We start from the raw sequence: 12368 nt of genomic DNA on the forward strand, positions 1-12368 counted from the left end.
AGGGAAGGAGCCCTTGCTACTTCTTTTTCTTAAATATTTAATCCTGTAGTCCCCAAAACACCAGAGAGCTCAGCCTTTTTGAAGGACAGACTGGGTCACATGTTTGAACATCTAATTACAGTGTTTGTTGTGCTAAAAAGAACAGTGATTGCTTTCTTTGCTGTGATTTATAAAGTTCTAAATGAAACTCAAGTACAGAAGGTATCAAGCAGTATTTATTATTTTTAAATAAACAGCCAAGCTGTTTTTAAAAACATGTATTAGTTGTCAGCATATTCATGCATACATATATGTGGACTAATACATGTCATTGCCAAATTGATAGAGAACATATATATACGTTAGTAAAGTCAAATCTAACGCAGAATGTCTTTATTCTGGATCTGATGGTAGTATATGGAAATATTTGTTGGTCCACCCCAGCAATTTCCTGTGCTAACCTACTTTCCTAGCTAAAAGCCAACCATTCTTTTTGGATGAGACTTTTTTTTTCCTAGCTGGTCTGGGACATGTTTTCTTTCAACAGGTGGGAAAAAGCAGGTGGAGATAAGAGAAAAATATGTTTCAGAAATCTGAAAATTATTTACATTTCATGGTAAAGGAGATCTAAAAATTAGGTGGTCCCACACAGCAAAAGAGTTTGATCTTATGGTTCTTCTTCAGATCTGTTTCCTTTCTTTGCACTTTACAGTGTACTTCATGGAACCACAGAATTGTCCTGATTGGAAGACCCCTTGATTGGAAGTCCAACTGTTAACCTAGCACTGTTGAGTCCACCACTAAATCAGGTCCCTAAGCATCACATCTTCCTATCCTGAAATACCTCCAGGGAGGTATTCCTGTGTGGGTTCTACTGATACAAATACAAAATAATAGCAATATCTTGGCAGTTAAGGACAAATTTTCTGTTTCCATTACCAGTTTTTGCTCTACTTGAACAATTTTAAATCCAATTAAAAAAGTTTATAGCATATTTTTACCAGATGAACTGAATGTACCACAAATCAATGTTGGTCACAGCACTGTATAGCAGAGCGTTTCACTCCAAGGTAGCACTCAAAAATTTGTAGTTCCCACTTTGAAGTGGAGATTTGACCCCAACCAGGAGGTTTCTATTTTTACTACAATAAAAAAGTGACATTTTATGAGACAATTTCACAGTGGTGATGAGACACAAACCATGAACATCACAGCCTGGAAAACTGTGAGTCTTTTGGGTATTTCCTAGCTTTAAGAAACTTCAGGTAAAAAACACACCTACGGAGAGCACAATTCACAGAAGTGAGCAGGTTAAATAACACTTTTCCCTAATCTGACAAATCAGATAAAACCCCTAATTATTTTCGCATTTCGAACCTTCCTCTTAAACAGGATTTACCTTTAGCTGAACCAGAGAATATTTCGGGTTGGGAGGGACCGTAAAGATGCCCCAGTTCCAGGCCCCTGCATGGGCAGGGACACCTCCCCCTGGACCAGGAGTCTGACAGCCACATCCAACCTGGCCTTGAACGCTTCCAGGAGGAGGTTGCTCAACATCCCTGGAGCTAAAAGTGCCCCCTTTTTCTCAGGGAAGGCATATCCACAGCTGTTCTCACTGTGCAGGAGAGATGAGCGAGCACCTCCGCGGTTATGCCAAAGGACAGAAATTAGGACGTGAGGGGAGGCGGAGGGGGAAGGAGGGAGAGGTCGCTTTCCCTCCAAAACCGCCTCTCCCCGCCCTCCATCTTCCCCTGCTCTCACAACCCGAAAAGAGAATGCCACAGGGAGAGGAAGGCACAAGGGGCGAGTGACGACGGGAGGTGAAAGCCGGACCGGGTCGGGTCGGCCCGCTTGCTTAGGGCGCTGGGCGGGGCCCGGCGGGGCGATGCTGCCGGAAGTGAGGAAAGCTCCAGGGTCCGGGTCATGCGGGCGGCCATGGAGGGCTCCGGTGAGGAGGATCCGGCGGCCGAGGGGCCCCTGCAGCAGGTGGTGAAACGGCAGCGCAAGGAAAAGCGGGAGCTGCAGGGTGAGGGGTGGCCCGGCCCGGCGAAGGGCGGGCGGGAGAGAAGGCGGCTCGAGAGTCGCGCTGGGGGGAGGGCGGCTCCCTCAGGCTCCCGCCTGGCCGGGGAAAGTTGCGGGGAGACGCGGGGCGTGCTCGGCTTCCCGCTCTCCGCCCTACCCGGGAGCCAAGCTGGAAGGCCCGGGAGGCAGCGGGAGGGAGGTGCCAGGCTCGTTGGCCGTGGAGCGGCTTTGGAAGCGGAGGGAGGGACGTGTCAGAGCCCCGCTGGGCTTGCTGGGTGTGGGTCCTGTCGTGCAGGGTTCGCCCGGCTATCATCTTGGATGAATTAGCATTGTGTTAACGTTTTGCTGCTTCGTTTTGAACCGAAGATTTGTTTTGTGAGGCTTTTTAGATTGAAAAGCCTGCGTAAGGGGCTTTGTTGCCCGGGCGGTTATGTTTCTTCATTCACAGTGCAAGCGATCCAAAATGGACCTTCATATCATGTCGGTCCACAGTAAAGAAGATCTGTGCTATCTGGTAGTACAGTGCTGCATATGAATTGTTCAGGAGCCACATTTTTACCTACCCTATTACAGCAGAGTAATATAATTAAGTAGTTCTGTTTTATAGCCAGTTATAACCTTTTTGTTAGGTCTTTCTCACTGCTGGTATATTGACATGGCCTTTGCTTGGCTTTTTTGGTAGGTACTGAAACAGGCCTATCTGCAGAGTTAAAGGGGAGAGATATTCATGTGTTGCATGTCATCATTAAATTTATAAGAAATTCCCACTTTGAGACATCTTTTCCTCCCTCAAATTTGGTTGAAATTGGAAAGAGTGGTAGGAATCAAGTGTTGTGATTATTAGGTGGCTGGAGCATAGAACATAGTGATTGGGAGAGGCTGGGACACAGAAGTCTTTTCCACCTAGAGAAGGTGGTAAGGAGGTATCTAATCGCAGTCTTTCACTACCTAGAGGTGGGAGTGGTATACAAAAGGCAGAGCTCCAGTCTTCCCAGTTAGGAGAGGCAGTTGACCTATAGGCAGACATTTTCCCACTTGAAAAATAGGTTCCTGTTAAGTGCAATGATTAATTGTTCAACAGATACCAAAACAGTTTGTTCGTAAGAGTTAACATAGGGTTCATTTCAGCCTCTGAAAATCCAGCATCTTCTCCAGCTGATGATCCTTATCTTCACCACCCATGATATACTCTCCTGGTGTATTTGTGTGTGCATCAAGTCCTGGATTTCCTTCTCTTTCTCTATGTTAATCCGTCTGTGAAACTCATCTGATTCATCTCTGAGGCAGAATGCTTAACATACATTTCTCAGTGTGAACATTCTTGATTGATTGATATTTGTAACCTTTCCTGTATGACTTGAAGTTCTTTTTCTGCCATGACTGTCAGGTGTTTATATTTAGAGGTAATATTTTATTACATCTCTAACAGCAAAAATTCAAGGCATGAAAAATGCAGTTCCCAAGAATGATAAAAAGAGGCGAAAACAGCTGTCTGATGAAGTTGCCAAACTAGAGGCAGAACTTGAGCAGAAGCACAAGGAAGAATTAAAGCAGCTGAAGGAAGCTTCACCGGAGCAGAATAAGGTAGGTAACTGAAGCTGTACAGATACAGTTTGTGTTAGGGTTTCTTTAACTTTTAAAAACTATAATGAAGTAACACTTCAAAGTATTTATCCTTTTCTTTGTTGTATTGTTAACTTTTCATCATTGGAAAGATTCAGTTGTTATGTTGGGTGGGCATTACTACAAAGGTCATTCTACATTGCAGAAGGAGGTTTATTGCTCTTTTTATTTATTTTATTTATTTTTGCTTTCAAGGCTACCTTATTAGCTCAGTCCTCTTAAAGAATTTTTTTTTTTTTGGAGTCTTTGTTATAATATCACTCTAATTATCTTGCTTATACTACTGGAGTGTTGTTTGCCATCAATGGGAGTTTGGCTGATGCAGTGTGTTTTGTTACGCAGTTGTATCAAACAATGTAACTGACCTTTCTGTAAGAAGACACTTTGTGTGATGATGAGAATTGTCTTTTTAAATGCTGCTGTTCTGCCCTGGTGGCAATCTAACTACATTCTTAAATGCTCTCAGTTTGCTGTTTGATGGCAAACTGCTTAAATTATAACGGAGGTTTTAGCATTATTCAGATCATTCAATTATACAACCATCTGAGTAAACTAGGTTCTATTAGATACTTGTCTCAGGTGCAAAAGTTCAGCTGTTTTAGCACTTAATTAGTAGGTAGAGTGTTGGAAAGTCCTGTTGTAGTGAATTTGCAGTCCATAGACTTAATTCTGTATATCCAGTACTGAATAAGACTCTTACTTGTATCACGTGCCTGAATTTATGAACAGGCCTACTTGCACAAATGGTCCTTACACTTTCTTCCACATAAACAGGAATAGAGCTTGTGGCTAAATTTGTGCAGCACTGTTAACCTGTGAGTGATGCTAATGCTCCACACTTGTGTATCTCCTGAAGTGTTTCTTTAACAGTGTGTGTCTTTTGGCTGCTTAAATCTTGTGCAGAAACAAAAACCTGTCTGCCTGGTGCTTTCTGTACTAGGTGTTTTCTGATTAGTGACCTAACCAAGAATGTATTTTTTTGAAAATAAGAGTGAAAAAAAATCTGAATTACTTTTAGGAGTTTTCAGTTACAACAGTTATTACCCTATAACCATCTTCTGCAGTAGTTTTTAATCATATGCTTACACAGATGATTAATGCATAAGCACAAATCATAATACTTCTGTTTACCTGTATCTTAGATTAGCTTTTCAGGAGCTTTTTTTATTTTGCTACATGAGCTGCCAAAACTGAGAATCTTTCAAGATAAAATCCTTGCCCTGTACATAGCTTTGCCTGAGAGGATTTTGTTTTGAGATACATGGTTTCTTTCACTTCTCAACATTTTTGTTTGGGTTGAAACATGTCCATGATGATGACATCTCATTCCTACTGGTATGGAGTTGCCTTTGTCATTTTGCTCAAGAACCATTAAGTCCCTGCCTTTTCCAACTCCTGTTCACACTTTGGTATGGAAGGTGAAGCCTTCTCCTCCTTTGATTGTCACAAAACGTGATAATGGCTGGCTGGGTACTGTCAAGGTTTAATACTGGGCTGGCAAATAAATGACTGACAGGTGCTCTCTGTGCACAAACCAGGACAGGTACTTCAGTCAGCAGGTATGGTGAGGGAAACGTTCCTTTTCAGCCAGTGTGCAGTGTTCACACCTCAGTGTGGAAGCTTGTAAGAAGTGTAAATTAAATTTGAGATGTTTAGTTCATTACTGTCTTCTTCAGACTACAGGAGAAGTAATGAAATGCCTGAGAGTGGTTTGCAATGTGAAATGTTTTACTTCTGTCTTTGATGGGTTCTGTGCTATACAAAGGTCTTTGTGGTTAAACTTCATAAATATACCCTTGAATCACCTTGGGACAAAAAACTGTTTCAGGGGACACACATCTTGGTTATCATTTATACTAATGAGAACATTTAACTTTTTTTTTCTTTTTAGACAGATTCTGTAGCTGATGGGGTTGCAAATTTAGAGCTTGAAGGAGTAGAGCAGCAGGTTCATCATCATCGAATATCAAAAGCACAGAAGAGACGGGTATGACCTAACCTCTCAAAATTTGACAAATATTTGATTAAAGTTACATACACGTAGTCTTAACTGCTATAACCAAAGTTAAACAATTTTGCAGGGCTAATTCTGTATTGATGCTGTACCTACTGGGTGCCTTGAAAGTCTGTAGAGCTGCTATGTAGAGATATGTAAGCATAAATAGTGGTACTTTTTTATCCTCAGCCCTGAGCTGGGAATCAGGATAGTTCAGGAGATTGGAACCAGAAAAAACAATTGATGTAAAGCAAATTATTTTAAAATAATTTCGCTATAAACATGAAAAAAATGAAGCAATTGAGTTAAATTAATGTAAAATACAACATGGAAAATATAGTAGCAGAATGTTACACATTTAACAAAAGAACATTAGTACTGAAATTGTTGTAAATTTTCAAGTTGTTGAGCAACACTACCTGGTGTTTGGGCCATCCTGGTTAAATCTTGTTAAGCTTCAGATATTAAAAAGTGATGGATTAACATTCTCATTGTACCTCTATGAATTCTGGTTCAGGTCCAGAGGAACACTGCTTTATTACAGAGGACATCTTCTGTTACATGATCGCTGCTTCAAAGCTGCCTTGTCACCAACATGCTAAAAGGACATTCATGATTCATCACACCATGTCTAGGCAAACTACAAACTGTAGTTTAGTATTCCTATGTTGTGGTTGCCTTAACCAATCTGGCCTTGATTTGTTGGTGAATTTTAAGGTTGAAAGTGAAAAGATTATTCTCTGTACTGCTTCTTGGTTTTATTTGCTTTGTTTACTTTGACTCTTACTCCCTTATTAACTTAATTGTAAACTTAGAAAGCACTCCATAAAAGTAATTTTTAAGTCGTTTTTATGTTTATTACATTCCCTCTAATATTCTCTGTATGCATTCTTACCTGCCTTTAGGTCAGGAGCAGCTGTTTATGATGTATAGTACTGAGCCTTAGGGAGTTTCAGTTTCATGGCATGAACTCCATTATGCAGTCATATGCCTAAGTGGTAAATCTCCTGCTTATTGGGAAAGAGCAATCTTTTCTGTTGTTTAATTAGAATTCCTATATTTGAGTTGTTTGCCAATGTGGTGAAATAGGTAGCCCTGAAGAATTTCCTACTACTAATAGCCTGTGTACAGGTGTGGTAGAGTGTTATTTGGTATGTTGATATAATTAAGATTTTTATTGTCATGTAATTTTGGCTGTTGCATCAGAGGTAGCTGGTCACTTAACATTTGCTAAAGTTTATTTTTAGGAGGTCTCTTAAGATTTGTTAGTACTGATTTAGGAGAACATTTCACAGGTGGGAATGTACTGAGAAAATGTTTGAAGTGTTAGGAGCAAGCATTAGGCCAAGAAGTGTACTAGCATCTTCTAATTTTTAACATTTGATGTGATTCTTTATGTGTTTTTAATATAAGGAAAAAAAAGCTGCCTTGGAGAAAGAAAGAGAAGAAAGGATAGCTGAAGCTGAGATAGAAAACTTAACAGGTGCTAGACATCTTGAAAGTCAGAAACTTAGCACCTTGTTGGCTGCAAGACACTTGGAGATCAAACAGATCCCCTCAGATGGGCATTGCATGTACAGAGCTATTGAAGATCAGCTCAAAGATTGCCAGAATTCTTGGACTGTTCCAACTCTCAGGCACCAAACAGCAAAGTATATGCAAAGTCACTTTGATGACTTCTTGCCGTTTCTTACAAACCCTAATACTGGAGACATGTATAGCAGAGGTAAGACTTGTGGCATAAGAAATTTTTAAAACCTGCTATAACTATTTCTGATAATTCTTGATCTCATTTGTAGCTGAGTTGGGTCTAACCTCTTACCATGTTTGTTCATGAACTTTGTTACTTTGTTGGTTAAAATGTGTTCTGTGGAACACAGAATTATGATCTGCTATGAAATTTGCTACACCTGAATCTTTGTAATTTTTTTTTTAAAGTAACCTAGCAAATGCTATTCCCCATTGAAAAGAAAATAATTAAAAAAATAGAATTTGCTGGTTGCTAGAAGGTAGTCATGGTCTGCAGTGTGATTTAAGTTGTATTATAAACAGCTTTGCTGAGTTTAGGGATGACTTTTTTGGTCAACTTTAATATTGGTGTTTTCAATTGACTTAGGAAAGCTGTTAAAAATTTGTGGAATTTAATCAAACTTATAATAGTTTTTGTGGGTGCTTTTCTTACTCTACCCTTCGTTGTTAATGCTAGGTCTTTTGGACCACTTTCTTATAAACAGATTAAACAAACAAAAAGCACAAATAGTGTGGAGCAATGTAGAGTGTACACTCTACGTGTCTACTCAGTGTAGACTGAGTAAAGGCAATTAAATGGAATTTATGTACTACTTATATGAGCAATACATGGTTTATTCATTTCTTACTCTGTGGCTGGAACACCATGCATATGACTATAATTTTTTTTTTAATTACAGCTACATTTATTTGGTAGTTATTGCAGTGGATTTCATTTGGTGACTGGGGGCTGTTGTGAAGTAAGAGATGTCTTTCCCATGTTGACAGAAATAATTGTCAGAGGGCAAAAGTGCTCCAAGAGGAGACCAAATTTAATTCTGCAGAGCATCAGGGAGTTCTGGTTTTCTTATGTGCCTTAAGTTTCTTATAAGGGAAATGCATGAAAAAAACCTCTGAGCAGTCTTCAGAAAATCTGTTTGTTCTGTATCAGAACCTATTCATAGTGTTCAGAAACCTGAAGCATTGGAATTTATAAATTTGTTTGCTGTACCACATGATCTATCTGCAAAAAGTTTGTTTAGCTATAAGAAAAGGAACTATTGGGAATAAATAGTTCGGATGTTAAAAAAAAAGGCAGCTAATTTGGAAATTAAAAAGCCAAAAAACAACAACAAAAAACCCAGATGAGTCCATAGAGTTACAAGATTTTAAAAACAGACTTGACACCTATCTAACATAAGCTAGTATGTAATTTAACAGTCGTTAACAGTTCCCTGAATAAAAAGTTAAAATATAAACCTGCGCTTCCTTTTATTCCCATATTTGTTTTTATTCCTGTCTTCACTCTTAATTTTTCTTTCTAAAACTAACACAGGTTTTTTTTTTTTTACCTCTGGTCTTTTTCCTTTCCTTTCATTTTCTTCAGTGAACATACACGTTTTCCTGTAAAATTTGAGTGGACTTTTCATCTTCTAGTTTTCCATTGTGCAATCAGATTTTTTTTCTTCAGTTGCTAGTTCATCAAATATGAGAAGTTGAGAAGTACTAAAAGTTGTCTTTTCTGTCCCCACAGAGGAATTTGAAAAATACTGTGATGATATAGCAAATACAGCTGCATGGGGTGGTCAGCTTGAAGTAAGTATGGTATTGATAATAATTATTTGTGAAATTCTGAAGTGGGTGCATATACCTTCAAAAAAGGGCTTCTTAAGAAAAAATACCTAAAGGCATAGGGAAACAGAGTTTATTAAGAATTTTCTCCTGTGTTTATAAATTGTTTTGCCAATTGTATGCTGATCAAGCACTGCTGTACACATGTAGACATGTATTTGACAGCGTGAAAGTTACCAAATCAGTAGTTCTAAATATCATTAAGAAGACTGATGGTATGAGTGGGGGAAGACTTTCTAAGGAGAAAGCATTTTATTGTGCAGACTTAGATGGTAGCAAAGCTGACTAGAGTAGAGCAATGTTAGATTCCTGTAATGTAAACCAGAACCTGAGCTTGAGAAAGTACATAATTAGTTCAGTTTGTCTTATGTCTTGTTTTATGAAAGAGTAGTTAATAAATTTCTGAAGCTAATCCAGTGTTACATGTGTTGCAAAATCAAAATAGTGATTAATTTTCAATTAAATCTGAAAAAGTTAAAATAATTTTGCTTAACTTAATCAAGTTTATTTTCTAACAGTCCCAGAAATATTATGCCTGAACTCATGTTTGCTAACACTAACATGCTAAATGCCATGTCTTCCTCTCTTCTTCCTACTTTGTATTTAATTCTATTATTCAATTGTTTTTATGCCTTATAGCTAAGGGCTTTGTCACACATTTTACAAACACCTATCGAAGTAGTGCAAATGGATTCCCCTCCCATCATTGTTGGTGAAGAATATTCAGGCAAACCAATAATACTGGTGTAAGTATGTAATTTGATTTGTTTTTAAAATTAGTGCACTTATATCTATAGCACAGGGCTCAGCTTTGATTTATCACCTCCTCTTATTTCCTGTTTCGTATCTGATGGTGAAATGCTACTTCAATAATGATCTTGCAGGTCAGAAATTATATTTGTGGTTGACAAGTTTAGATTAAGGCTGTTAATGCTGTTATTTATGCTGTTAATGTTTGGCAAGAAATACTTTTGTTAGAACACTAATTCTGTGACTTTTGGGTTTTTTTAGGTATATGAGACATGCTTATGGATTAGGAGAACATTACAATTCCGTAAAAATTCTAACGGACACTGCTACAGAAAATGGCAGCTAGCATACAAAAGTCATAAATCCACATGGATAACAGTTGCATCTTAATGTGTTGGGCTCCAAACAAATCCCAGACAGACTGGACAGTAAAACTAAATGGAATGGATTAAAAATGAAAAAGAGACATACAAGGTTTGATGATAAATCAGAAGTAACTCCTGATTTAAACCAAAACAAACTAAAACTACACAGCAGTATCTTGAACTTGTTGGTTTTAATCATGTTTAGATTTTCACTAAAGTGGTGGCTGTGTAGATCAGAGGGCATTTTTTAAGAGGTTCATCCTGTGCTGCAGGGAAAATACCGACTAGGAAATGTTTTGGTTGATCTGCATTTCTGATGAAGAATTGAAGTTACCTGAATGTTCCTGTTATAATAATCTGGCAGATTTTGATCATGGAAGAGTTAAGACATTTAAATTTTTTATTGTATCCTCTTTGATTGACAGAATATCCTCTGTGGTGTTTCATGCTGTAGTAGGGATCCCCTTTCTCATGTGGGCAGAGAAGAGCTGGAGGCAAATCCAGTAGTGGAACAACTTGCTCGGCTGAAAGAATTGCACACTTTTTATTTTAAAGACTTTAATCTAAAATTTTTACCAAGGTTTGAGGACTTCACTTTTTTTTTTTTTTTATTCCCAGTTGACAGTAGGAACATAAGCATTGATGCTATTTCTAGTACTGAATCTCCAGGAAGAGCATAGTTGTTTGACTGTAAATCATAAGCCTTATGAAAGTTAACTGTGCTGTACATCTTTTCCAGTCTTTCATCTGCATTTTGATGATACAGAAATCTTGCACACAAAAGGCTCCTCAGTGTCTTCACTTCAGGTAGTGAAATTTACCTGAATGCAGTACTTACAGATCTGCTAATCTAACCCCTTCATGATCTATAAAGTGTGACATCTTAGTATGCTTAAAAGAGCTGGATGCATACAGATGTAAAAACAGCCACCTTAGGTTTTGTCAGTAACTTGAAAGGTGATTTACAGAAAAATTAAGTTGGTTTTTTTTGTTGCTCGTTATGACACATAGAGACTTGAAAGGTGGGTTTTTAACAGGGTTTGATTTTTTTTTTTTTTTTAACATTAGAAATGTAGATTTTTCTCTTTAAGTCACTGTGAATGTGACTCCAAAACTAACAGCATACCGAAACCAAAGTCGTACTGCATTTTTAATTTATTTTTTTTTAAAGCCCTTGTCAACAACTTACCAGTTGTCTTTATTCTAGTGCTGATGAGATGCTTTGAAGAAAAGCGGTTTATGTCAAGTTTAAATACCCTTGCTCTGATCTGAGGTTTATGAGCTAACTGCACATCCTGTATTCCTTCTGTATAGCGAGCCAGCAGATTGACATTCCTGGGACTTACAAATTAGAAAGAAAGATCTGCTTTTGCTTAAGAAGAAGGAGATAAGTGTTCACTTTATGGATCAGATTATGTTTGATTTAAAGCACTTTGAGAGAGAGGGAGGGGAAAAAACACAAATATAGCAGGGGGTTTTGGACAAACAGAACTTGAATTATGACTTCTTCAAGCTGGTGTGTGCCAGGAAAGCAAAGTATTAACCTGATTAGGAGTTTTTACATCTTTATTTATCTGATATGGTATAGCAAATATAGCCATATTTATAGCAACTGTAGGATTTGGTTTACTACCTTGAATGTATAAAACAATATTTTTAATTTGAAACCAAAAATTGGATGCAAGAGCATGGAAAGAAAAGTGTTTCTGTTCATGAATAACACTATGAATTTTGCTAAAAATAATAATCAGAAATACTGTCCTATGTTGCTTAGAATTGACATGACATGAAATGCTCATGTGAAAAAAAGTTCTTTGGTTTGTTGGGTTTTCATTTTTGTTTGATGAACTGTCAGAGAAAAGATGCCAGGATCATGGAACACCTGTACCAACAGTTTGTCTTGCTGAAGATGTTTACAATTTGTATAAATTAGAATAATGTTTTAATGCAGTGGCTGAAAGATCCTTGCTCATGCTGTATGGGATTTGCAAAAATAATAATAAATCAGTTTGTGGCAAATCTTGTTGTGGTCACTTTGTATTGGACACTGAACTTGTTAATTTCTTAAATCCTAGTATTAATAAGCTTATTAAATTACTTCTTACGGCTTTAGGGTCCTACTGTAGTATGCATTATCCACCAACCATCTATTTCTGTTCAAGCAGAGACAAAGTTTTACTGTTTATGAAATGAATTTTCTAAATTAAAATATATCCTCAGTATTTTAGCAGTTGAACTCCTGAAAAGCTGTGTTTGAAAATACTGTTGACCTT

At 37.8% G+C, this 12368-nt stretch overlaps 1 protein-coding gene across 2 annotated transcripts; it reads left to right on the forward strand.

The window, feature by feature from the left end:
• Window positions 1-1850: 1850 nt before the first annotated feature.
• OTUD6B (OTU deubiquitinase 6B) lies at window positions 1851-12114 on the forward strand. 2 transcript variants are annotated; one of them, XM_071737908.1, is made up of 7 exons: window positions 1851-2005; window positions 3431-3585; window positions 5516-5611; window positions 7034-7346; window positions 8883-8944; window positions 9620-9726; window positions 9992-12114. In XM_071737908.1, exons 1-7 carry the CDS (start codon window positions 1903-1905, stop codon window positions 10074-10076), a joined length of 921 nt encoding a protein of 306 aa, XP_071594009.1. In that variant the 5' UTR covers window positions 1851-1902; the 3' UTR covers window positions 10077-12114. The 2 variants fall into 2 exon arrangements, with proteins under 2 accessions (XP_071594009.1, XP_071594010.1); XM_071737909.1 differs by having other exon boundaries at window positions 1879-1965.
• Window positions 12115-12368: the final 254 nt, after the last annotated feature.

Source organism: Heliangelus exortis, chromosome 2 (assembly GCF_036169615.1).
Source record: "Heliangelus exortis chromosome 2, bHelExo1.hap1, whole genome shotgun sequence".
In the NCBI taxonomy this organism is placed as follows: domain Eukaryota; kingdom Metazoa; phylum Chordata; class Aves; order Apodiformes; family Trochilidae; genus Heliangelus; species Heliangelus exortis.

Excerpts from the sequence above, each read along its gene's own strand:
- OTUD6B (XM_071737908.1), top strand. The coding sequence starts at position 1,903 with ATGCGGGCGGCCATGGAGGGCTCCGGTGAGGAGGATCCGGCGGCCGAG. Across the intron at positions 8,945-9,619 it reads CATGGGGTGGTCAGCTTGAA|CTAAGGGCTTTGTCACACAT; the intron begins GTAAGTATGGTA and ends TATGCCTTATAG. Across the intron at positions 9,727-9,991 it reads GGCAAACCAATAATACTGGT|GTATATGAGACATGCTTATG; the intron begins GTAAGTATGTAA and ends GGGTTTTTTTAG.